Here is a 26,946-nt window from a genome sequence, read left to right as displayed (position 1 = left end):
GAGATATGGGTTTAACACATTGTTGTTTTTCTCACAATGCCACCCTAGTTTGGACTCAGCCATATGTAGATCAGTCTTGACCCTGCACCTCATGGGAACAATCCAGTCAAACTGCCAGGCCAGGTCCTCCCTGGATCGTTTCAGCACTCCATCCATCATCTTGTTGTGTTTGCTATGTTCGCACTTAGTGGCCAAGGGTATGTCCAGATGTGGGTCCCTTGCTCGCTCTGCCACTGGATTCAAGATACCTGGCTGATATGGGGTGATACCACAAAACTGGTTCCAGGATGCTTGTTTCCGGTCCAGGGAGGCCTGGCCGGGCAGTTCGGGCTGGACTGTTCCCATGACTGATTTGTATATGACTGGGCTGGCATAGCGGGTAAAAGAACAATGGATTAAACCAAGATCTCTTGACTGGGGGGCGAGTGGTTGAAAAGTGTCAGCACTCTGTCTATCATTTTGTTGTATTTGCTAAATTCTATAATATCCATGTAACCTTTGCTTTTTTTAGTGAACTTCCAAGGTTTTCAAATTCTATTTCCTAACTAGAACGTCCCTGTAACCATTGTTTTTTCAGTGAATTTCATTTTTTTTTTAGTGCAGTGGGTGGTGGGCCATGCCCTGCAACCAATCCCCTGAAAGCAGCCAACCCAATGCAGTGCACGCAACTCCCCTCCCCAGACCAATATTGGCCTTGAAGACCCCATCCGTTGGGGCCCGGCCAGTAAATGGTGGGTGCGCTGGATCCCACCCAGGGCCCCACTTCATATTTAAGAGGGGGAGGAGACACGCAGACCCTTCCACAGGCCAATATTGCCCCAGGGACCCTATCCCTGAGGGCCCGACCAGTAAATGGTGAGTGCCCTATTGCCCATCCATGGCACCCACTACATAATCAAAAGAGGGAGGGGGCATCCAATCTCCTGTGGCCCAGCCACATTATCAATGGGGAGGAAAGCATGCAGCTCCAGCCCCATGTATCCACCGCCCCAGCCAGCTCCCCGCATCTAGCGGTAGCCAGCATTGCTCTCATCCGCAAGGAGTAGCTAAATGTGCTGCACCTTGCAGGCGGGGGCAATTTGTCATCTGTTTCCCTCAAAACAGATTAAAATCCCGCTGCTCCTTGCAGGCGGGGGTAATTTGTCATCTGTTTCCCTGCAAAACAGATTAAAATCCCGCTCTCCACGACATAGCAGGAGCCTGGCCCTGAGGGGATAGTTCCGTGTGGCCCTACTCCCTTTTCAAACCATATCCAGACCTTGAGGGATGGGGTCCCCGTGACCACTGTCCTTGTATTCTTATTTGGCCAGGCCCTGAGGGATGTGGTCCCTGGAGCTGTGATCGGCCAGGAGGGTGAGGGGGGTGTTACGTGGCCCCCTCTCTGTTTATGAAATCAGCTGGGCCTCTAGTGATGGGGTCCCTGGTGCCGAAATCAGCCTGGGGAAAAGGGCCTCCTGCACCCCCCTTCTCCCTCAAAATTAAACGCCTTTCCCCGGCGGGACCTGGCCCACCCAAGTGCAAAGAAAATTATGCGCTGGCAACCACACATGCTTTTTTTTTCAATTTTGCTGGGATCCGCCACAGTTTTCTGATACCATTGACAAAAAAATGTTTTTGGCTACCAACTGGGTCCCTGTGGACCCACCATCAGGAACAGATGTGAGGGTGTTCCTACCCTGCCTCCTTCTTTTCCTTTTTTGCCTTTTTTCTTGGGACTCGGACAAGTCCCAGTCCCAAGATGGCTGCCACCACTTCTTGGTTTAAATGGTGTCACCCAATCAGATCTCATTTAGAGATCTCTTTGGTCAGTGGAGCTTCCGGTTCCCAGATATCTATAAATCTTTTTTCTTCAATAACTCAAAAGCTACTGAACGGATTTAAACCAAATTACAAAAAGGGCTCCTTATAGACGAAAAGAGCTAGCTTTCTATCAAATCTGGTGTAATTCCGTTTGAGCTGTAGTTCAAAATCCCTATGGGAAATTGGATGGGGAAAAAGAGTTTTGGGACACCCCCCCCCCCCATTATTCTCAGCCACTGCTTGACAAATCACCCCAAAACCTTTAAGACAACAGCTTAAGTGAGAGGCAAACTAGTCTTGTAAATTTCATGAAGATTCCTCAAACGGCGCCAAAGTTATTAGCAAAACAAAAAAGTGTTGTCTATGGAAACTAGGTCCTAATTATAACTACCTTTTGGCGACCGTCAATGGGTATTATATACGGGTATACATATATCAAAACATAGGGCAAATAATTAATTATAATGATAACAGGCCAGGTACAAAAACCCTAATTGCAGGCAAGCATCTCACCTCCAGAGCAATGTCCAATATGGGGACGCGCCACAGCAGCCACTACATTACTGTGTCTATTAGAATATCTCAGTGTGTTTATAGATATCAGGGTACAATTTACCCTTTCCTTATGTATAACTGTGTTTATTTGTACTTCCTATTCTCTTCTATCTTAGTGTTTCTGTTAGTAATCGTCTCTTACTTATTATGTGTCTTAGAATTACTCTGTGTGCTCTTAGGTACCAGGGTATCTGTCAGTATTCCCTTTTCTCCTATTCATTGGGGTGTTATTGCTACTCTATTCCTATTCATCACTATGGTCGGTAGCATTTGAGTGAATGTTGTTGCCTTTTGTATTGGTATTCTGAATTTCTCTGTGATTTGTAATATTTAGGTATATATTCTATATGCTTTTTGGCGCTTCTCTGAATGTTGTTAGGTGCGGTATGAATCTGTGATTCTTTGCACAATGTATTTGTTAGTATGTGTCAGAATGTTACCTGTTGAATGGTGTTTTGGGCTCATCCACTTTAATGAGACCATATTCCTTGCCGGGCGGGTGGTAGGTGGCCAAAATGTTCTTCTCGTCCCACCTTTGAGACTTCCGTCTGAAAGTAAAACCAGAATCAGAATTACAGAAATCAAGTAGCAAAGCTTTTATTGAAAGACAAATACCTCATTCTACATGTCCCCTATCCTTGTCCTAATTTTTTTTTCCTTCTTCATCATTTGTCACCTGCAGCACTCTGAAGTAGCTAAGGACAGCACAAGTTCCATACAACAAACAACATTATATAACATGTGGAACAATCATTGTCCTCTCTGACTGCTACACTCTAGGATGCTCCAGCTATGAATGAACTTAAAGGGAATTCACGTTACTGAAAAGGAAGCCTGCATTTTTGTGGGAAATATAAGTTGGGTTTTCAAAACAAGAGGTTTCTAGAGTAAAGTGAATCCTAGCAGCTTCAAAGAAACGATCATGCATTGTTAGTGGTAGTTCTCAAGAAGGTAGAGCAGCCGGTGTTGTACCTTCCAACATGAGTAACAGGCACACAGTTCTGCTCCTGGAAAGGACCATTTGGGCTCAGGTCGCCTATGCTAAGAAATTACATCATAGCTCCCGATTAACATAACTCTATCAAGGAAGCTGAACTGGTGCAGTCCAATTCCCACCCCCTTACTTCATAGAACAGCCAGCGACACTACTATACAATCTGGCCAACATTTATCAGATTCTAATGGGAAGGTGAAAAGAGGCAGATCACGACCACACCTCTTCATTTGATTTTGAAATATTTTCGAGCAAGAAGAGGAAATAAAAAATATATATATATTTACAAAGGGGGCACACATCTCCATAAGTGCTATAATCCGGCTCTCGAGTGGGGTTCACACTTGTTGCGCGCCCTACCTGCTCTGCCCCAAACACCTGCAATTAAATGCCGCTAGTAGCTGCTTTGTGGAGGTAGGTATGGAGACTGTGTCTCGTGCAGCGTGCTTGCCATCGTTTGGAGCTGATGGTTGCCCAAGTAAATGCTTTCTGGCAGTCCCAGGGAAGCAGCAGTCCAGAGAGTAATAGGGATTTACCTTGACTGGAGCATTATTTGCAACGGTGGTTTCCGCCAGTATAGGTAATGTGCAAAGGTAGCTCTGATGTACCAATATTATAGCAGCCTTTCAAGTTTAACCGCCTAATCAAGACCATGTATTCTGACAACATATCCAATTCAGGCCTAAGTGCAACGTGGTCAGGGTGTGAAAGACCAACCAACCAAGGTGCTGTGTGCCAAAAATGTGAAGGCTCATGCAGCCTTTTCTACAAACGCCAAATGAGTGCCGCTTAGTGCTTATCTAAGTGGAGATAAAGTGTAAGATTAATTCTGAAAGGCGGGTCTTATTGCGGCATCCTAAATACCTCCTCTATTTTTATATCAGCTAATGTGACATGAAAAGGGAATAAGGTACAAGATTAAATCTAAATTGCAGACGATGTGAGATCATCTCAACTAAAACCAACGTAAACAGTGTCTTATTAGCAATTGTCCCATGGTTCTGGCAAACGTTGGAGTTCCAGCCTTGCATGTTCAATCCTGGAAATATATATGTGCTAGTAGCTTGGTGCATGAGCAGGGGCCATTTCCTATTTGATTGATCAATTAGTTTCATTTTGCTAGATTTTCTACCTGTTTGATCTTGGACTTTTATTGAACCGCTTTTTAAGCTAATTCCGATTTGTTGCTTTGGAGCTAAAATAACTGCAACCTTTTGATATCAGAACATTTTGGTTGCCCCTCTTCCTAGCTGCCTCTAGTTTACTTGAAATTAGAGAAGAGCTTTCCAGATCACAACACCCATCGTTCCCTAGGCTTCTGGTTACTTCGACACTAACTCCGGTTTAGTGACATGCACTGAAAGTCATAGATCTGTTTTCCGATGTTACATCTCGTACTTAGTGTCTCTTTGCAGTATTTTTCACCATTGAGAGAGTACCAAAAAATGGAAGCAAAAGGCTCCAATCTAATGTGCATCAATGTATTTTCACGTTTCAGTGTTGGTCTCACCATAATTCATAATTATAATGATAAATGTCAAAAAAAGACAAATATAGAAGATTCATAACAAATGTAAGGCAAACTGAACAGAAAGAAATTCTATGTCAAGACCGGAGGCGAGGATTATGCTCAACTTTCTTTAATTCCTTAGTCCAGCAGCATCAACTTTAAACAACAAAAAAACTATCATTCCCACAGTTCATGCATTAAAGGGTCCTCTCAAGTCCAGGCAGTCCTCATACCTCATGAGGGCGCGCTCTTCCTAAGTAACTTCTTTTTTCTTTCCTGCTCTCCAGCAGATAAGTGTGGTTTCCCTCTCGCTTGTTTAGGGCAGGGGGAATTTAAACTTAATTTCGACTGTTTAAACAACATTTTTAGGCACGCTTTGTTGTATTTGCTTTGTGGCTATGTAATACCTGTATGTGCTTTCTTGCAATGTTCGTTTTGAATAGTTGGGGCCGCAGGAGCATTTGACTCGCTCATCTCGCCGCCCCTCTTGAGGTGATCCAGGTGGGCAGTGTGGTGTCCACGCACAAGACAGGGGGCGAATGTCTGCGTCTCGTTGGTCCGGGCCGCGCTGGGAACGGCGGGACCATTAGAGTGCCAGACGAATGCCCCAGCAGTCTGCCACGCCGCCTCTGCCGTCTTGGGAGCCAGCACGCCCACGGTGCGGGTCTGTAGATTGCTGCCATCTCCTCTTACGCCCGCACCGCTTGGCTGGGAGGCTAGCGGGGGTGGGCCCAGGCGCACCTGACACCCATTTGATCTTCAGGATGAGTCGCCCCAAGCGGATCATTAGGTCCGGATAGCACTCAGTTGAGCATAAAAAATCCAGTGATTCAGTCAGGCACATAACAACCCCTGATATAGTAGCGCCACTACTAGTGCATAGAGTGCTTGGGGTAGATAATTATATATATATATATATATATATATATATATATATATATATACATACATACATACATACATACATACATACATACATACATACATATATATATATATATATTGGTTTTACATATTACTGGCCTAACTAGTATAGTGCTCGCTCTCATCATGGAGGATGAATACACAGAGGAGGACTCTCTGCAAGTTCTCCCCTTTGACAATGAGTTTTGCAAAGTGGTGGATGCGTCCATCCACCAGGCAGTAGCAGCTGCCATGGGCCCTTCTGAGCCTGGCATAATGCAAATCGCATATTCTTGCCAGGCTGAGCAACCCCAGCGTGCTTCTGAAGCATAAGGGAAAACAGAACAGGGTGGTTGGACAGGATTATTCGCACAACAATTCCCCAGACACACAGTCAATCTGTACCATGTGACCCCTGGATTAGTATTCCAAACGAATTTATTTTTCTTTTTTATACATTTGTCAACGAATTTTTAAAAAACAGACACAAACAGAACCACTGTCAGATCAAAAGGTTCATATATACAGTATCTACAAATGTACACATTTACAAATTTGCAATAATGAATTAAACAGAAGACGGGCACCAGTCCTAGGAATTGAAGAACCAGGTGACAATACCACCCTGTGGCTACAACTAAGGGTGCCGCTAGGATGTAAATCATACTTCCACTCTGTACCCTAGCTTCGTAACCCTGAAAAACATTATACCACAGGCTCTTGTAGACAGGCAGGCTTGTTTTCAATCTCAATCCCGCCTGTCACCTGGTTCTTCAATTCCTAGGACTGGTGCCCGTCTTCTGTTTATGGACTAATTTTTGCACTGTATATAATTGCAATTCATTTGGACTATTGTATATGTTATTGTTTTCTTTGGTGTGTCAAACCACTTTTGTTTAATTCATTATTGCAAATTTGTAAATGTGTACATTTGTAGATACTGTATATATGAACCTTTTGATCTGACAGTGGTTCTGTTTGTGTCTGTTTTTTAAAAATTCGTTGACAAATGTATAAAAAAGAAAAATAAATTCGTTTGGAATACTAATCCAGGGGTCACATGGTACAGATTGACTGTGTGTCTGGGGAATTGTTGTGCGAATAATCCTGTCCAACCACCCTGTTCTGTTTTCCCTATTGTTGAGATCCGGGTTGGGCAGTTGTAGGATCCGATACCTTTACTGTTTCACAGTCTGAAACATAAGAGCACCTCAGGCATGGATTTGGGGGCCTTTGAAGGCTTGAAGAAGGCGTTTTTAGCCAGGCCAGATCGAGGGGGTGGGGGTTGCAGGGTCCCCTCCCCAAGGTTCCCGAGATCCCTAGCTTGCAGGAGGGCGGAGAAGACTCATTGGAGGAGTACACTGATGAAGCAGGTCTATCAAGACCTTTTGCGCCCTATGGGGTCACCCGCCACAGACATAACCAAAGGGCCAGAGGAGCTTTCTGATATGCTGGTTCCAGAGTATCTAATACATCCCCTCCCCCAAAGATTTGGTGTTCGTAGCAGGACACTTGCACAAACCTCTCGAGAAGGAGGTAAGGGCTTGCCTCAGGGCAGTGTGTCCGCGCCTAGCCCTACAGTGCAAGGTGGCAATAACCCCAGAGGTGGACCCTAAGATGGCCACCTTCTTGCAGAAGTACATCCGTGATCCATAGAAGGGGATTCACAGATCGTGCAAATTGTGTCACAATAAGTTGCTAGACATAGCAGGCCCCATCACAAAGGTTCTTGAATTGGCGGAGGAAGCCAAATTGACGGGCACCCCTCTCTCCCCGGAAAGTCTTGAACTGGGCCCAATGCCAAATCGTCTTCTTGGGCAATGCTAATTGAGCCCTTTCTACTGAGAGGAGACACTCTTTTCTGTTAAAAGTGGATCCCAAGCTGGGAGACTTGGCCTCTTCCAAGGCAGGCGCGGTGGAGTAAGGCGGTCTCTTCGGAGAACCGTTCATAAAGGAGCTTACCAAATTCGTCGCCACATTTACATCGCTAGACAAGGCGCAATCATCAATTGAGAAGGTTTTTCACCCTAGAGTTTTTGTCGGGACCGGCCGTGGCAGAGGGCGTTCAGCCGGCCGCTTCTACACCCAAGGCCCTCAAAGAGGCGGCAAGAAACCCCAAGACTCAGGCAGACAGGAGTTCTTCCAGTCAAGACGAGGCTACATAGGCAGCGGTGGCAGAGGAGCAGCCAGAGGCCAGCCTCTGGCCGAATCAGATGAGCCTTTCCACCTTCCACATCTAAAGGTGGGCAGCAGGTTGGTGGTTTTCGTGCACAATTGGAAGTCGATCACCTCCGACGCATGGGTGTTACAGACCATACAAGGATTTCAAATAGAATTCTACGGTTCTCCCATGCAGGAGCTCGTCCTCGACCACTGGTTTTTGCATGCGATCAGGCCGACCCTATAGTTCAGGAGGTGGCGGATCTGCTGCAAAAAGGAGCGGTTGTTCCCACGTCTTCACCCAAGGGGTTTCCTCAGCAATGTCTTCCTGGTAGACAAGACAGACGGAGGCCAACAATACATCTGAGGGAGTTCAACCAATGGCTAATCGACCGCCACTTCAAGATGGAGGGCATCCATCTGCTGAGAGATCTCCTTCAACCTGAGGATGGGCTGGCCTGACTGGATCTGAAGGCCCCCATCTTTCATCCACACCATCGCTTCCTGCAGTTTCTGTGGAAAGACCAGGTGTTTGAGTTTGCCTTGCTCCCTTTCAGTCTGTCCTCTGCCCCGTGGTGCTTCATCAAGGTTCTCAAGCCAGTGGTGGAAACACTAAGAGCCAAAGCCTTTCGCCTCAGACAGTAGACCTCCTTCAGAACCTGGGGTTTGTGACCAATGCCAAGAAGTCGCTTCTGACGCCTTCCAAGCAGGTAACCTTTGTTGGGTTCGTCATAGACTCAGTGTCCAGCACCTTGAGTCTTACAGCAAGGAAGATGTCCAAGAGGATTGAGGCAGGTATTAGCATGTTCCTCCACCTAGCTGAGGCAAATTGCTCGGTTGGTAGGCCTCCTTGCCTCATCAATTCAAGCGATTTTTCCGGGTCCACTCTACTACAGAGCGTTACAGCGCCTGAAAGCGTCTCATCTCTACAGGGGTCTGCAGTACTCCGACTAGGTGCCCATTACAGAAGAAGTGCGCAGGGAGATGAAGTGGTGGCTGGATCATAAGGACACCTGGAATGGCAGAACCATATTTGGTTGCGAGCCAGACTCAGTGATAGAGTCCAACGCCAGCAAGTCAGGCAGGGGGGCTCGGTGCGGTGACTCCTTTACAGGAGGAAAGTGGTCCACAGATGAAGATTAGCTCCACATCAACTGCCTAGAATTGATGGCGGGGTCCTTCGCGATACAGTGTTGGACGAAGGGCAAAGCGTCTTGCAGCGTGCTTCTGAAGATGGGCAATATTTTGGCGGTCCGTTATATCAACCATCTCGGGGTAACGAAGTCCAAGGCCCTGGCGGATTTAGCCAAAGATTCCTGGGCGTTTTGTCTCTCCCACAACTTTTTGGTGACATCGGAATATCTCCCGGGGCTTCCAACGTAATAGCACATTGGTGCTCCAGGAGCTGGTCGGACATGAGCCTATGGCAACTACACCCACCGCTCTTTCGGTGACTCCACAACACGTGGGGCCCTTTCTCGATAGATCTCTTCGCGTCCTGTCTGGACCACCAACTTCCACGATTCTTCAGTTGGAAACCGGACCCTCTAGCGACCGCAACAGACGCTTTCCTACAGGATTGGTCCACAGAGACGGGGTGCGCTTTTCCTTCATTCGCAATGATAATGAGACTCACGGCGCAAATCTCCGGACAACAGGTGAGGGTAGTTTTGGTCACCCCGTACTGGAGGTCTCAAGTTTGGTTGCTAGTTCGTCTGGAACTTTCCTGGGATTCTCCAATCCTTCTACCCTGAGATCCCTTTCTTCTGAGGGATCCACAGGGTGATCTCCATCCTTTAGTACAGCAAGGATGGATGCCCTTGGTAGCATGGCAGATTTCAGGCATCGCTGGAGAGTCTCAGGCCTATTGAATAAGGCTCAGAAGCTACTGGGAGCGGCTTGGGCCGACAGCACAAACAATCGCTACAAGTCAGCCTGGACCAGATGGGTCGGTTGGTGTGTTCGGAACGACCAGAATCCCATGGGGTGCGAAGTGGTAGCCATTATGAACTTCTTGGCATCATTGGCGGCCCAGGGTCTGGCATACCGCACTATCAATTCTTACAGGTCGGCTATTTCAGCAGGCCACTTAACAGTCCTGGGAGCCCTAGTCGGTGAACACCAATTGATTTGCAAGTTGATGTGAGGGATTCGCCTCACTCTTCCTCCGGAACCCAGGTTTTCTTCGTTAAGGGATGTCAATAAGGTCTTACACCTGTTCCAATCTTGGCAACCTAATAAATATCTGTCCTGCAAGGAAATATCAGCTAAGCTGCTATGCTTTTGTGCTTAGTATCTTGCCGACGGGTGTGAGATGTTATAGTTCTGGATATTTCTGGAAGGGTTTTTACCCCTGGGGGGGTCACCTTTCATATGCACAGAACCAAGTCGGATTCTAGAACAGTGTCCTATCCAGCTTTCGATAATTGCCTAAAGCTGTGCGTGGTCAGATACCTCAAGCAATATGAGAGTATGACAGGAGAAACTCACCCACCAGGGGAGCGCCAGTTATTGATTTCCCTAAGGAAGCCTTTCAAAGCAGTCTCGCCACCAACCATGGTCCGTTGGATCAGATGGGTAATGCAAGAAGCGGGTATAAATGTCTCGCTATTTGGAGCTCACTCCGTGAGGGGAGCAATAGCTTCTAAGGCTTTCTCGTTGGAGGATATTATAAACGCTGCAGACTGGTCATCAGATTCTATGTTTAAAAGATTCTATTTTAAACCAGTCATGGATATGGCGTCGCTGGTGGTGGATAAGCTTTGAATGAGCATAATCCTCACCTCCGGGCCTGACATAGTATGAAAAATTTCCTAGTAATCATGACGGAAAGTTTCAATTCTATTAAGGACACGGAGGAGAGGATTATTCCCACCCGAGGCTCAGAGAGACCTGTACCCAACCCGGAACATGGAGTCAAATGCACGTCAACTGTGTCCCTGTCGTTTGGAATAAATATATGTGTTTTGAGACTGTTAACCCTTTAGGTGGTGACCCCATGAGGAAAAATTAATGTTTAGACCTTTGCTGTCTTTAGTAAAATGTACCGGCAACATGATCTAATGATGTGTGCACAGTTTTTCTCGGAGAATAGATTCATTGGTTTTGTTTTTGGCTTCTTCTAGGGTCTGAGGGTTCAAGACAGATTCATAAGGTTCGGAGATATTGTGGTCGCAGTCAAGAAAGAGGAAGTGACTTAGGAAGAGTACGCCCTTGGGAGCCCTGAGGACTGCCGATTGGAGGATTGTAGAGGACCCTTTACTGCATGCACTATGGGAATGATAGTTTTTTTGTTGTTTAAAGTTGAAGCTGCTGGAGTAAATAAATTAAAGAAAGTTGAGCATAATCCTCGCCACTGCGTCCTCAATATAATTGAAACTTTCAATCGTGATTACTAGGACATTTTTCATTCTTGCACCATTAGCAGAAGCTTGTGAAGTTAAAGGCAGATCATAAGATTGAAAGAATTGACTGTAGACAGAAGATATACATTAGAGAAAATATAATTTGTTTCCCCTTCCATCTTCATTAGATATCAAAGCCACCCATGTCTTAGCAGTCCTGCACTTCCCCCTGCAGTCCATTACCGAATTATTTAGCCTTTTATTTATTTATTAGATTTTTGCTATGGAGCTTGTAAAGTCATTGTATTTAGTGTGCTTTATAATATAACAACCAGACCCCATAAAAAATAGCAGCACTAAATATGGAACAGTAGAAACCCTGAAGAGAATGTGGGATGGTAGGTGGAGAAAGGGAAAATTAAAGTAGTGAGATCCAGATTAGGTATTCGCTGGATTGGTGAGGATGAAATCAAAAGCTCCAACATTTGGCCACCCCTCTGTATGCAGTAGAAGGGCTTCTAAAGAAGATGGTGCAATGTCCTAAGATACATGAGGCCCACACAAAGAGAGAAGACTGTGCAGGGGAACAAGAGAAGGAGGGAGCTCTGTAAGTATACTGTAAGATGACATATATACCTGGTGGAATCAGACCACATAACATCTGAATAGGTGGGTCTTTAGTCCCCTTCAGTCATTCTGTGCCGTTAGATGTATCAAGGTGAATTCCAGAAGGAGGTTGCCACCCCATAAAGGATTGTTTCAAAGCTTCTGCAGTACTTAATTTGGGGGTTCTCAGTTGTAGCAAATTTCTGCTTCTGCCGGATCTGGAGCCCCCTGAAAGGAATAGTAGGTCGGCTACGTAGTAAAGTCTTTTCAAGTGGATGACTTTATTGATGTTGAAATGAAATATTAACTGCATGGTACCCTTCACGGCTTTTCAACCTTCGCCAACTACAGACCCATCTCCCTAATACCATTTCCGGCTAAGGTCTAAAAGAAAAATATCAACGGGTGCCTCACCAAATGCCTCAAAGACCATAAACTCCTCTAAACCACTCAGTCTGGTTTCAGACCCAAGCACAGCATGCAAACTACCCTCATCACTGCTATGGATGAATCTGGACAGAATAGACAGGTTTGCCCTCACCCTCCTGGATCTCTCTGCAGTGTTTAGCACGTTCTCCCACCCCATCCTCATCCAACGCCTACACAACATCGGAATTCAGGGACACGCACTCTGATCTATATGCTCCTTCCTGACTGGAACAACCCAGCCTGGCACTTTACGCCTCGGAAGCCTGTGGCTTCATCAGCAGGGTTATGTGAGGATCCTCCCTGTGCCTGCCCCTCTTCAATGCATACATGATCCCTGTAGTCAGCATCGTCTGCTGTCACAACATCAATGTCCTCTCCTAAGTTGAAGGCATGCAACTCATTCTCTTCTTCATGGAACAAGACACCCAGTACCAAGTTCAATGCCTGCATGACTGAAATCGCCCTCTGGATGAAGACCAACTGTCTGAAGCACTTACAAAACCGAAATTGTGATCTTCGGGAAGAGCAATTCACCTCGAGACTCCTCCTGGTGGCCAACAGACAGAGCTATGACAAACACTCCCCCACACCACCCATGCTAAGAGCCTTGGGATCGACAGCAAACCTGACCGCCCAAGTCAACACCTTCAGCGCCTAATGCTTCTATACCCTGAAGATGCTGTGGAAGATTTTCAAAAAGCTCCCAATCAGCACCTGAAAAACCGTAACGCATGTCTTCATCTCAAGGAAGCTGGACTACGGGATCACCCTCCAGGACAATCAAAAAACTCACCAGAAGGCTGCAGACTATTCAGAACTCGGCGGCTAGAATCATTCTCAATCTACAGTGCCACACTCACATCATATCACACCACACCTGAAGGAGCTCCACAGGCTCACCATATACTAACAAGCACAAGTTAAACTCCTCACTCACACTTTCAAGGCCCTTCAAAACACACTGGCCCAGCATACCTCAACAACCGCATCTGCTTTCACAAACCTTCCAAACACCTTTGCTCATCCAGAATCCTATGTGCACACATCCCATAAATACGGAAAACCAGATCCGGTGGTTACTTCTTCTCCTACATCACTCCTAAAGTATGGAACAACCTGTTGCTACACTCACTTCTTCAATTCAGCAAGAAACTGAAGACCTAGCTTTTCTAGTCGTCCAGATAGCACCTAGGTATAGCAAGACTGACACATGCTCAGTGTCAGGAAACCCTCCCAGGTGACATGGCACTCTACATGTCTGCATCACATAAAATAATATAACATAAGGTCAAAAAACATAACATAACAACATACCATAACATAACAACATTGTGGCCTAGATATTGTTTGCCCAAAAATATTGTGTCCTGTATAGTGTTTTCAAAAATATTGACCTATTGGAGTTAATAAAAGAAAATCTACATTCCACTGAGTCATATTTTTGTAAACAATATTTAGTCCATGATATTTCTGTCAGATAACTTTTTTTGCAATACTCTGATCTCAACCATTATTAACATCTTAACATGGTTCTAAAATGATAGTTTCTTGTGTGTTTAAATGCGTTTTGTGGATCTCAAAATTGTAAAGCGAAGTGCAGTTCACAAGAACAGTGATCATTGTTTTTAATTGGATGTAATGACTCTGGAAAATTATTTGGGACAGTGACTTTTCTGCCACCAATTATATAAGCCCTTTGCCTTGACTGCTGGCCAAGAGTGCTGTGCTGGGGAGGAGGACTACACTCCCCAGCAACCTCGACCAGTGATGTTGTCGTCAGGCACCGAACAACAAGTTCTTTTAGGGCATCACTCATCACGGGGCGTGCCTTGGCATGACCCGGGCAAAGACCGGGCCGAGAGTGGGCCTGCCTGCACCCGTCAGAGGCTGCTGGATCCTGTAAAATTTGTTAACAGGCTGGTAGCTGAGAATATACAGTTAGTGATGGATTGCTGATCAGAAGACATGAACAGCGAATTAATAGTCCTCTTGTTTCAGTAAATTTGCTGCAAGGTTATATCCTACCTGTTAGCACCCGTAACGTCAGACACTCCGAGCCATCACTGGTTTGATCACGAGAGTTCACTGGCAGAGCGCCTGCTAAGAAGGGCTTTAAATGCTGAGCCACAAGATTGCGCATTAGTGTCTATTCTGCGGAGCGCATATAACGCGGTCACATATAAAACAAGGGCTGAAGGTATTATATAGCAGAGGACCATGCTGACTGTTACTGCTAATACATGGGACAGTAAAATGTTTTCGAACACGGTGTCTACTATGCGCTCCCTTGATCATAGAGGAACGGCAGTCGTATATCATATAAATGGGGAGGAGTGGGTATCACATTTTAAAGAAATGTATATAGACGTGGATCTGACCCCTTAATGCTATGGCAAGAGGCAAGACCTCCTCATTTAGTCTTCTCAGTACAGGAAGTAGGAATCGCTATTAGGGAAAGCGCAGGTGGGAAGGTCAGATGGTATCCCTATCGATACCATCAAATGTAATATAAATATGTGGGCCCTCGTATTGACAAATGTGTATAATAATCTGAATTACTCCTCGATCCCTTCTTCCTAGACTTCGCCGCCTAGTGTCCCAATTTTTAAAAAAGGTAATAAGACAGAACCTAGATGTTACCACCCTATCTCTCTGATTGATGTTCAGACAAACATTTTGCGGAGAGTGTTGTATAATAGACTATTAGAATGGATTAATGAGAATAATGTATTAAATGATTGTCAGTACAGTTTTAGAAGTGGCATACGAACTGATGAGCAATGCCTAAATTTGAGCTTAATCATTGGAAATTATACATTGGCCAAACAATCAAACCTGCATCATGCCTTCATGGACCTATCGATGGAATTAGATCACGTAAATCAGGCAAAACTATGGCAGATACTTATGAACTTAAAAATGGATCCTTCAATAGTGCACCTGCTGATATTCTTACACACAGACACTAAGGCTCGCATAACGTTTAACAGTGAGGAGGAAGTCTCTGTTAAATTTACTATTAATCGGGTGTCCGTTATGGATGTGTATTAGCACCATTCTTGTTTATTTTGTATATAAGTGAGCTGAGCGCAGAATTTATTAAGAGCACCCCTGACGCATCCCTATTATGTGATATTCCCCGTCCTGCCTTTACATAAACGGATGATGTACTTCTAATTGCCCGACCCCCAAATCTTTGTGATTTTTAACTCACTCTTTTGTGAATTTTATGGCTAATCTTAATTTGTTGATACATTTTACTAAGTCATTTTTAATGTCTTGTGGTCAAAAGCGTACAAAATTACTCTCCATTGCTGCAGGCCCGAGCACTTTATCTACCATTTGCACTTTCTCCTATTTAGGAATTAATGTTTGTACTTCGGGTTTATGGTATCAGCACATAGCACAGTGCAGAGTAAAGGTTTCAAGGTCAATTGGGTCATTGCTCAGTCTGCCATCACCAAAGGGAGGAAGGCCCCTGAAACCCTCACAGCAAATATACTTATCACAGTGCATTCCTATTGCAACTTATGGTGCGGGCGTATGGGGATTGGGTGCTCTTAAAAATCTCCAGAGGGAAGATAATCTCTTAAGAAGGTTAGTATCAGCCCCAGCATCTCTCTCCCACTTTATTTGCCACAGCAAATCGGGCATAGGCTACCTGAGTGCCTCTATTCAGAGTCACCGACCGGGCCACCGTGCGGCTATCCATTTGGAGCTTAGAGGGTGCCACACTAACAGAGAGTATAGGTAATGATTGTCAGGCCTGCAAAAGGGGCCTTTCTATCCCCTGGTTGGCCTATGTCAAAAAATCTTTGGAAAGTGTGGGCCAAATAGATAGGTTTTTCGTAGGAGAGCCATACACTGCCGCTTGTAGGAAGCAAGTGAAGCATTTATTATTGGAGAAAGCTGTAACACATAGATTACGGTCTGAGAGTAAGAAAATGAGTGTTCTAGATCATCTGCATTTTAATTTAGGGGAGCCTAGCTCGGAATATTTATGGAACACAAACAGGAGCTGGACACTGTCCCTATTGTTTAGCTTTTAGGGCTGGTACAATAAAATATTGTTTATGCTTACCAAGTGGGTATCAACAGGAGCTCGATCTAAGGACATGCCCATGCAATAATTATTCTAAAACAAATGTGCTGCATTTCCTTTTTTCTGTGGTTTTTATATGTTTTACCACTTATAAGAGCCAGAAAGATACGATTCTGTATGCAGGCGCATTGCTTCCTACGCACACTGTCTGATGACAAATCATGCTGCTGCGTAACTATGTTTCTTCATGCTGTATCCTCTAGGAAAACAATGTCAGATTATTGACTTCTCTTTTTCCCATTTTAATATTTTTAAAGATTTAATGGCATTGAAATATGATGCTCTTTTGATGTATACCCACTGTATTGTATTGTGTGCTTTAATGGCTATTTTATTACTGAATAAAGATGTACTGAATTGAATTGAATATAAAACCTTGTTAGAAGAGGGATACATTCTAGTCCTGGGTAAGCTCCAAAACGGTGAAAAATGTGGGCCAGGTGTATTCTTTTGACATGATTAATCTTTGCTTTAAATAAAGAAAATCATTTAATTTTGATCAGTGGAGGCAGACCTTTTTGGAGGCCGTCTGACAGCAGTGCATACACCTGGTTGCAGCTGGTTTCTGGCACTGAGCACTAGCACTGTTGTAGAGAACTGCAGGACCTGGAGCAAGTTCTAACTGGTCTGAGCTCCTGACCCAAATAACAGAGTGGGCAGTTTGTCTGTGCATGCTGGAACCTCTGTAGCAATTGAAAAAGAATTCTAGGCGGAAACAGTGGCTATAATGAAACTCATTCATTGGAGTACGCGCATGAAGTTATTCCCTTGTGCAGAAGTTAGAGAACATTGACTTTTTTCAGGTTGCAATACCCATGTGTCCCTGCATCTGGATACCTTAGTCTACTGGTCAAACTGACGCCGTACTACATATCACACATTCTGGAGACAGTGGTTGAGACATATTAAATCCTCTTGTTTGATGCAGCCTCCAATGCTTATGGTCTGTGAAGTTGGAGCCATTCTCTGCTCTTTGAAAGGCAAAGAGATTGGGAATTTGTCCAATGGAACAGAACAGATTCTCTCGGCATAGAATCACACATGTGCTTACACACACACCCAGAGGTGTGCGCACGCATGCACACACACACACACACATTCTATTATACACAAATATACACACACAATCTTGTGAGGAGCAGAATATGGGTTCACCATTGCTGGGAAAGCTAGGCAAAGGAAAGTGTTTCGGCCCGGACGAATGTCACTGGTCATATGGCGAGTGGAAATATTTAGCCACATGTCCTCTTGACCAGGACTGGCAGGTTCTTATGTCAATTGCAGGAGGTCTTGTGGGCTGAAGGTTCTAGGTGAGCGACCACACTAGGCTGTAGATCCACAAACGCCCTCCCAAAATAGATAACTGACAAAATGTATTATAAGGACAGACTTTGGCGTAGTTGGTTTGTTGTTCCATGTGGGGGGCTCCAAACCTCACTGCTGCCCCAAAGCTTTCAGACCTCAGGATGTTTTGGTAGCTAAATACCCAAGAAGCTTTGCACTTCCTGCAGGCCCTGAGACCACTTGAGATTGTGTTAAGAACCGGTTTTCAGTCATGTCCAGAAGGACCAGCAGCTAAATGCCATATTACTTAACAGCCCATTCTGAGGACACATTGAGCATACACACTGAGCTCTAGGTAGCATGCTTCTTGCTTCTAAAAACAACTCTTTACATTACATTACGTTTCAGGCATATTAAGTGGTAGATGAACAGCCTGGTTCGAGTTCAGTTTCAGAATTCCTCGAGGGGTCCTCGGGCTGAGTCGCCGGCTTCCCTTGGGTGTTGTCTGGGGTGACGTCCCGCTTGATGACCCACTTGACACCCCGTGTGATGTCCCAGGTGCCACCTCAGGTTTGGTCGCCGCTGCTGCCTGTGGTGCTGTTCCCCCTGTCTTCCCCTGTTTCTTCTCCATGGTTCACTATCTGCCACCTAAAAGACAAAAAGGTACACATCTGCCAGTGGGGAAATGTCTTTCTATGTGCACAGAAGTAGCACTGATCGAGCCAGGCTCATGTTCTAGGGAGGATAACCAATGCGAGAGAACTGCAGCTGCAACACCGGCTCCATCCCCCGTACAATGGAAATGTGGTTGTGTATTCCATTTTGGCCACTGCCTCTGCTAATGAACTCTAGTAATAAATGTAATGTCTAATGCATTGCACTAAGGAATTGCAGAAGACCGTCGTGAGTGGTGTAGGACAGGTATGAGTGTAATGGTAAGGGAATTTAGAAGTCCACTGCCCTAGTAGAATGTGGAAGTGCGTGGATGCAAATTTAAACCCAGCTCCTTGTGAATGAAGGACACAGAGGCATCCACATGCCCGGTTACTTAAGCTTTTCATTAAAACACTATGAACGTTTTTATTTTTAAAAAAAATGTTTTTAGGGTTTTATGGCATAACATATGCCAATAAGTAAGGAGCAATACAGCTTCTTCAAACAGTCCCCACCATTCGCCATATCGACTCCAAATTACATACTGTTACAAATTGTTTACAAAGTGGTTGTATCAGAAGAAACAATCTACCAGAGAACCAGCACCAGTGGACACATACATAGTAGGATTTGCAACCATGTTAAAACAGGATTGGATGTAGGAAAAAAGATGGTGGAGGGTAAACTCAAACAGTAAAGACAAACAACTTAATAATAAGCTTCTGAAATGCTGTGAAGAACCAGGGTATTGTACTGGTGACTTTGGGGTGGGGAGTGGGGCTAGAAATCCGGGCCCAGAGCAGCAGGCCAGGCTTTCGCTAACCTACCAGCCCCAGCCGAGCCCAGGCACTTGGCAAAGCTCAGCTCCCTAAATAAGGGTTCTGCAGGGCATTATTCATCATAGGGGTCTCCGTTGGGGGGTGGGCGGTTTCAAGGGATCATTTTCCATGCCTGTGCATGCTCAGAACTACACAGACCGCTCCGCGCTTCTAATTGCAACAGGGCCCCTTCACACCCGGACTATTTAGTCAGTTCTCATCTCTGTTTCTGCAGAGTAGCGCCTGTGGGAAATTTCCATGGCATGGACTGTTACCTTTGGGCCAGGATATAGGTCAGGTCTGCGAATCTTTTAGTTACTAGTTCAGTTTTAGGTTTGGGACCCAATTCCAACCGGCAGACCACGGGTAACTTGTCAACATTGCGATCCATGGAGGAGAATATGAGTTCCAGGACAGTATCCCAGAAGGGTGTGAGCGACGACAGCCCCAAACCATATGGTAAAAATTCACCCCTTCCAGCTGGAACCACAGACAGGTTGCGTGTGCTCCAGAAAATAGGAGGTTGATGCAGATAAACCTTACGCAGGTAGCAGAATTGAATCAATTTGAACCAGGCATTTCGGGTAGTACGAGGGCTGTTTCTCTGGACATTGGCCCAATCTGTATACTTAAGCACCAGGTCCATGTCTGTGGACCATTGCTTGCCAAGTCCAATCAGCTCAACCTTACCCTGTGCCAGCAGCGACTTATAAATAAGGGTTATCTCTCATGTGCACCCAGTGGTCGTGCAAATGAGTTTCAGACAACTATGTGCAACATGTTCTTGGTTGCCATCCCTCCAGGCGTGCCGTATGGCAAGTGATACCACGCCGTAAAATAAAAACTGCCGTGAGGGGATCACAAAGTCTTCCGTGAGATCGCTTAAGCTATGCAGTTGTCCATTCACATACAAAGCTCCAAGAGTGGTCATGCCCCTGCGGGTCCAATCATGTAGGCCAGAACAGTCGCTGTCATGGGAGAGATGTAACAGCACTGCAAGAGCAAATGCCTTTGCATAAGGGAGTTTTGCTCTTGTGTGCTGGTGAGCGCAAACTTATGCATAGGGGAGCGTGCCAAGTGGAAGCACATCCGGGTGCTCCCGCTGTTGCAGCCAAGGTTTAAGATATAAGGCTACCAAATCAGCACAGGTAGGAGTGAATTCAGTGGAAGTGGTCATACCACTCCAGATTTCAGATCTCCAATAAGCTGTGCATTTCAACTAATCGGCTACATAATAAAGCTCCATATTGGGAAACGCCATCCCACCTATATCATTGAGGAGGGAACATTTCGCAAACGTGAATCTGCAATGGTTTGTCCCCCACATAAAGTAAGTCAGCAGTCTAGCCACCTCACAAAAGAGGGATTTAGGCATGCGAATTTGGATGGGCGGGGAAACAATATGAGACAATACAGGAAGACCATCTTAAACAGTACCATCCTTCCCATTACGCACAGTGGAATGATCAACCAGAAGTATATTGATTGTCATAGGGAAGCTATTGCAGCTCTAATGTTCCCCTCCAGTAGTACATTAGACCACTATGAACTCGACTACCAGCTACAATCCAAACAAATTGCAGCATTTTGGGATTGCACAGCTATCTGTTTTTCAGTATTTACTAGTGTGTGGATCCATTCAGTCGAGCTCTTTAGTGCTAATATGCAATGAAGCTATTGATATTCAAATGCTCTTGTTCTCTTCCATCCAGCAGCCCCTGTGCTGTACTCCTTGGTTGCTCATGGGAACCAATGCTTACCAGATCCACTGGAGGACACCTTTAGAACTAGAATGCACGGGTAGGCCTACCAAGTCATGCAGGCGCAGGAGCTGCTGTTGTGGTCCGGGATCATATGGGCAGGCATTTGCTAGGGGCAGGGTGCCTCTCCAAAATGTGTTTTTATTGAATCTGCTCATTGGTAATCAATACTAAAGCGAGCACAAAAAGTATTCATCATTTTTCTCTATATGCCACCACTTCTGTAATTAGCACTGTACAGTAAAGTACAACACAGTAGTATACACTGAGCTAAAATACAACGTACATTCTTACAATTGTTAAAGGACAATGGAACAGTTGCACAATAGTAGAGGCATTAAAAGTAAATAGGGTGGTGCTGGTCTCCTGGCTAACAAACGTGGGGGGGTTCTTTTTGTTAAGCACAGCATACTTTATTATTCTAGCTTCAACTTATTTTTATGCTGATAAACTACATGTACTTACTCTATTTATTTTCAATACCATCAAAAACAAAATCAGCATGCTATATGAATTCCTCCCATTAATAAATTCTCTACATTTCTTGCTCCTCAAATGACTGGTCTGTGATTCTAATTCCATGACATTCCAATTTTATACCATACAACAGTGGTGCTTAAACTAGGGTCCGTGAGACCTACTCAAGGGTTGCACAACAGTTAAAATAATTAAATAATATTAGCAGATTGTTAAAGTACATATACATGAAAATGTAAAATCTGACACTGAACATTTTAGTGAGTTCTGTAAATGTGAACAAATTTGAAATTAAAGGCAAAAATTAAGAGCTAGATTACTATCCCATTCGGAAGGGGTCCGAATTGGATTCGCGTTTGCCGAATCTGGATGGAGCCCTTGTTTCCAACCGAATCATACCCAGTTTTGGACGACCGATTACAATGCCGGGAAACCATGAGGGATGACCGAATCGGTTCCGAAAGGCATTCGTACAGGTCGAGCCTTTCGGAGCCGATTAGTACAGCTCTATGGACACGATTTCCGAGCGAGCGATTACGATGACAGATTCAGACAGCCGGTTTGCCCGGAACAAAACGAAAGTCTGAATCTGTCTTTGGGGGTCCATAGCAGATCCCCTTCACCTGAGGCCTGCCGAATGGGGCCTATGGGGGTACTCATGGGTCCCCCTATCTGACCATGAACAGTGTGGCAGGAACCATGGGGTGCCTGCCACAGGGGGCACGATTTTTCCCCAGCCACCCCTTTATTCAATGGGAGCCTGTGTTCTCGTTAGGAACACAGGCTCCCATTATAACCAATGGGAGTCCAACTGAATCGTATCCGGAAGCATCAAGTCGCTCAGTTGGACTGGCCTGATCCTAGTAGTCTGAAAAGCATTCGAGAACCGATTCAGTCGGAATGATTTCCGGACGGCATGATTTCCGGACAAAATCGTAATCGGCCCCTAAGTTGGTATGATCCGTGAGACCAGTACAAGTATAGCAAAAAGAATCTGGAATGGACAATGGGTGTCCTAACTTGAAACACTGGTCTGCACGGACAAAAAGAAAGCATACGTTAGGGCCAAAAAGGACAAAGGGATATGCTAGAGTCTAGCAAGAGACAGGATGAAAAGAAGAATATTAGAGAGGAAGGCAGACAAAGGGTCAATGGACCATTCTATACAAAATGTACAACATTTTTACCATTGACAGGAGTATAACAACTTAGTTGAGGGACGTCTGGCTGCCAAAGTACCTTTGCACAATTCGGGAGGAAGGTCAACTGCTATCAACTGTCGCCGCTCAATCTCCACGCAAGGAGGCGGATAGTTGACAGGTTCGGGCGGTGAGCCCTCCCCTGCTACTGCGACAGAAGATCTTCTTGAAGGGGCAGCCTGATTGGAGGATCGAAGCTCATCTGCAGAAGCTCAGGATACTAAACTCTCCATGCCCAGACCAGAGCCACAAGAATGACTTGTGCGCGGTTGCTCCAGATTTTCTGAAGCACTCTTGACTGGAGTGGTATAGCCAGAAAAAGAGGACAGAGCTCCACTCGAGACAAAAGGCGTCACTGAGCGAGAGCCGGCTTACAAACTCCAACATACAACACTGCTGACATTGCACGTTCCCAGTGGAGGCGAACAGATATAACCAAGGCTCTCCTCACTGAAAGAGTTCTTGTACCACCTCCGGATGAAGATGCCACTTGTGGTGTGATAGGCACCAAAGCTGAGTTCATCCTCCCTGGAGTTCAAGAGGCTGGCCAGGTGTTGAACCACCAGGGATATGCAGTGATGTACCAGCTACGTCCAAAGGCGCAGGGCCTTTTGACAGAGGGTCCACGACCCCACCCTGTTTGTTGCAGTACCCCATGGCGGTAGTATTGTCCTTGAACAACTGAACGAGCCTTCCCTTGAGGGATGGTAAGAAGGCCTTTAGTGCCAATTGGATCGCACAGAGGTCCAACAAGTCGATATGAGTCCTCTGATCTCCACCTCCCCCAGATGGCTGCCCCATCCCAGAAGTGACGCATCTGTCACTACTGTGAGATCCAGTTGGGGAAGGGAGAGAGGGCTGCCGGAAGGGAGAGAGGGCTGCCTCTGACCAAATCGCGGATAGCCAACCACCATTGCAGATCTTTCGCAGTTCCCTCTGAAATCTGGACCAGATCGGTGAGATTACCCTGATGCTGCACCCATTGTAGCTTCAGGTCTCGCTGTAGAGCCTGCATGTGCCACCTGGCATGAGTCATCAGCAGAATGCCAGGAGGCCATAAGGCCCAGCAGACTCAGAGTCAGTCTCACTGAAATACAGGATAGAGGCTGAAACATCGGAATTATAGCCTGAATATCCTGGACTCGCCGCTCAGGAGGATAGGCCCAAAACTGCAACATGTCCAGAACGGCCATGATAAAAGGGAGCATCTGAAAGGGAGTCAGGTGTGACTTTGGCACATTGATAGTGAACCGCAGAGAATGCAGGAGGTTTGCCATAGTCTGGAGGTGGAAGACAACTGCCTAGGCCGTGCCTGCCTTCAACAGCCAGTCGTCGAGATAGGGAAAGACTGGAACCCCTGATCTGCGTAGATGAGCTGCGACCACCGCCATCACCTTTGTGTACACCCGAAAGGCACTGGTGAGGCTAAAGGGGAGCACTGTAAACTGAAAGTGCTCGTGGCCTACCATAAACCGAAAGTAGCTCCAATGGGCAGGCAGGACAGGGATATGGAAATAGGCATCCTGCAACTTCAATGCTACCATCCAGTCTCCCGGGTCCTGGACAGACAGAACCTAAGCAAGAGTGAGCATATTGAACTTCTCTTTTTTGAGGAAGTAGTTTAGGGTTCTGAGGTTGAAGATAGGACGGAGGCCTCCGTTTTTTTGGGGACCCGAAAGTAGCGGAAATAGCAACCACAGCCTACTTCTGGCCCAGGACACCTCTCTATAGCTCCCTTGACCAGAGAGTCTTGACTTCCTTCTAAAGCTAAGCAAGGTGATCCTCAATCAGCCGATCGTATGTTGGAGGCATGGAGGATGGGGTAGTCTTGAAAGGGAGAGAGTAGCCCTTTCTGGCTATTTGCAAAACCCACCTGTCCGAGGTGATGTCCCGCCAGTGTTGGAGGTGATGGCGTATCCTGCCACCACTGGACGCCCATGATCTCGAAGGCTCAGACTAGGAAGGTTTGGAGGCGGCAAAGGGAGAGGAGATTGTGGCCTGACCTCACTTCTGGCTGCCCGGCCCACAGGATCGGGGCGAACCACACCCACAGTGGCACAGAGGTTGCTGAACTTGCATGGTCCTCTGGCTAAGATAGGGCTGGCGCCGTTGGAAACCCCTTCCGTAGCCACATAAACAGCGAAAGGCAGATGCAGGACAGGAAGATACAGAGAGACCCAAGGACTTTTCCGTAGCCTGCGACTCCTTGAAGTGCTCTAGTGCTGCATCCTCCTGTCTCCGAAGAGACGAGAGCCATCAAAGGCATGTCTATCACATTTGCTTGGACATCACACAAGAAGCCAGATGTTCTAAACCAGGCGTGGTTTCTAACTGCCACCGTCGAGGAAATCGATCTGCCCAGCGAGTCTATCATGTCAAGGCCACAGTATATAGTAAAGTTTGCGGCATTCCTCCCGTCTACAACAGCTTAGGAGAGGGCAGCCCAGGCCTTCTCCGGGTCTTGTGGCTGCACTTGCGCAACCATCTCCCACAGGGAGAGGGAGTAACAGCCCAATAGGCATGCGGTGTTTACGGACCGCAATGCTATCCTGGTGGAAGAAAACATTTTCAGAAGCTATCCAGGCTCTTGCATTCCCTACCCAGGGGTGCGCAAGGGAACGCTTCACAGGAAGTAGTAGCTTGGACAACAACGCTTGCTCTCAGGGGTTGGGTGGGAGGTGAGGAAAGCTGGGTCGCCTGGTGCAAGGCGGTGGGCGATTAATCTATTCACAGGAGCCTCTGTGCTGGGTTTGGACTAGGTCCCCCGAAGAACATCGGTCAAGGCCTCAATAAATGGGAGCATGGGTTCCGAGGTGGAGACACCAGGCTGCAGGACCTCTGTCAAGACATTGATCTTGACTGCCACAGTAGGAAGATGCAAGACCAAGATCTCAACAGCCCTACGCACCACCATGTTGAAGGAAGCTCTCTCCTCCATAACCAGATTAGGAGGGGAAAGCATGCCAGGCTTTGGAGAGGTATCCAAGCCACTGGCATCACCCAGTTTCTCATACCAGTCCATTTCTTCTGTGTCATGTGGGACTTCGAAGGGTTCCTGCATCCCCTCCCAATCTTCCTCTAATCCTAGTCCTTCAGAATAAGGCTGAGGATATGGCATATTTTCCCCAAGGCTTTGTTGGTGCCAGTCACCGTGTTGGTGGATGCCCGACCGGCTCTGAGTCATCGGGGATAAGAATGGGGTTTGCGCCGGTGACATCGTGGGTCTCAGCGGCGGGTGTGGCGCTCGGAAAGGTCGAAGGTGCTCGGGAAGGTCGAATGGGTGCGACCTGCAACATACCGGATCTGGGAACACATCCATGAGGAGCCTTGGGCGCTGGAGCCGCTGGCACGGAACACAGAGGAGCTTCTTCCGCTGAGCCTGTAGGGCTGAAAGGCACGCCAAGAGGGTCAGGCCACCGAAATATGACGCACAAGGCGTCATAAAATTCTTTTAACAGGGCGGGGGGCGCTCCCGTCCCCAGAAAGGGAGGGAAACGCGGAGCCGACCCAGGGCCTCGAACGCCAAGACTCCTCCATCTCGTCGCGTGACGGATGGGGTGATGTCGAAGCATTCTTCGACTACTCGTGCTTCTTATGGTGCTTCTTACCTAACCCTTCAAAGATTTTGAATGGAAGGATGAAGACTTCGATCCCCCGGAGCAGTGCTCGGACCTTCCTATCGACCGAGAGCAGGTACGAGATCTTTCAGGAGATCTCCGAGGCGCCTGACACCAGGCCACAAGCAGCTTTAGAGGCCGCTCCCTCAGAGCTTTCGGCACCATGGCCCGGTAGTCGGTGCACGACTTCAGGTCATGGTCGCGCTCCAGGCACCAAAGGCGCACAAGGTAGGGGTCCTTTAGCGACATGGCTCGGTGACTGGAGATACACAGTTTACACCCCTAAGTCTTCTTGGACATCATACACACTGAAAAAGATTCGAAAAAAAGTCTGTCAAAAAAAGACAGGGGGTAGCTCTCTTAAACCAATCAGCACTGACTGTTGCAGAAAGAAAATAACTGAAATCAGCGTGCAGAGGTGGCGCCTATATACATGACGTGGACATCACGACTATGACTCGAAGCCATACGACATCACGCGGAGGCAACCAACGCCACCCACCGGCGTGCAGGGGTACTGCTAAGAAAAATCTTCCAGATCCAGCCTGACGCCTGGAGGTTCACAGATAAGGAATCTGCGGCTAGATGTCTCTATCAGATATCTTATCTATTTATGCTACGACAATAACAGTGCAACCTTTAGAGTCTATAATAGGCCAGACATTATGGCAGAACTTTTTAGACTATCAAATTTGGATGCTCTTCTTTCGTCGCCCATCATTTTAAAACCTAGT

At 46.4% G+C, this 26,946-nt stretch overlaps 1 protein-coding gene across 7 annotated transcripts in view; it reads right to left on the bottom strand.

Moving 5' to 3' along the window:
• The window catches only part of LOC144798712 (protein phosphatase inhibitor 2-like), a 728,862-nt gene that overhangs the window by 543,557 nt on the left and 158,359 nt on the right, over positions 1 to 26,946 (bottom strand). For 6 of the 7 annotated variants that reach the window (XM_078669726.1, XM_078669725.1, XM_078669724.1 and 3 more), the window contains 2 exons: positions 18,089 to 18,335; positions 2,796 to 2,903 (listed from right to left, as the gene is read on the bottom strand). In XM_078669726.1, the coding sequence (XP_078525852.1) occupies positions 2,796 to 2,903; positions 18,089 to 18,318 (338 nt within the window). In that variant the 5' untranslated portion in view covers positions 18,319 to 18,335. Of the gene's footprint in view, positions 1 to 2,795; positions 2,904 to 11,902; positions 12,465 to 18,088; positions 18,336 to 26,946 lie in introns of those variants that run through there. The other variant, XM_078669727.1, reaches the window with a different exon arrangement.

This window comes from Lissotriton helveticus, chromosome 12 (genome assembly GCF_964261635.1).
Source record: "Lissotriton helveticus chromosome 12, aLisHel1.1, whole genome shotgun sequence".
Taxonomy (NCBI): Eukaryota; Metazoa; Chordata; class Amphibia; order Caudata; family Salamandridae; genus Lissotriton; species Lissotriton helveticus.
The sequence above is the reverse complement of the archived record's forward strand: the minus strand, read 5'-3'. Positions and strand labels throughout refer to the sequence as shown.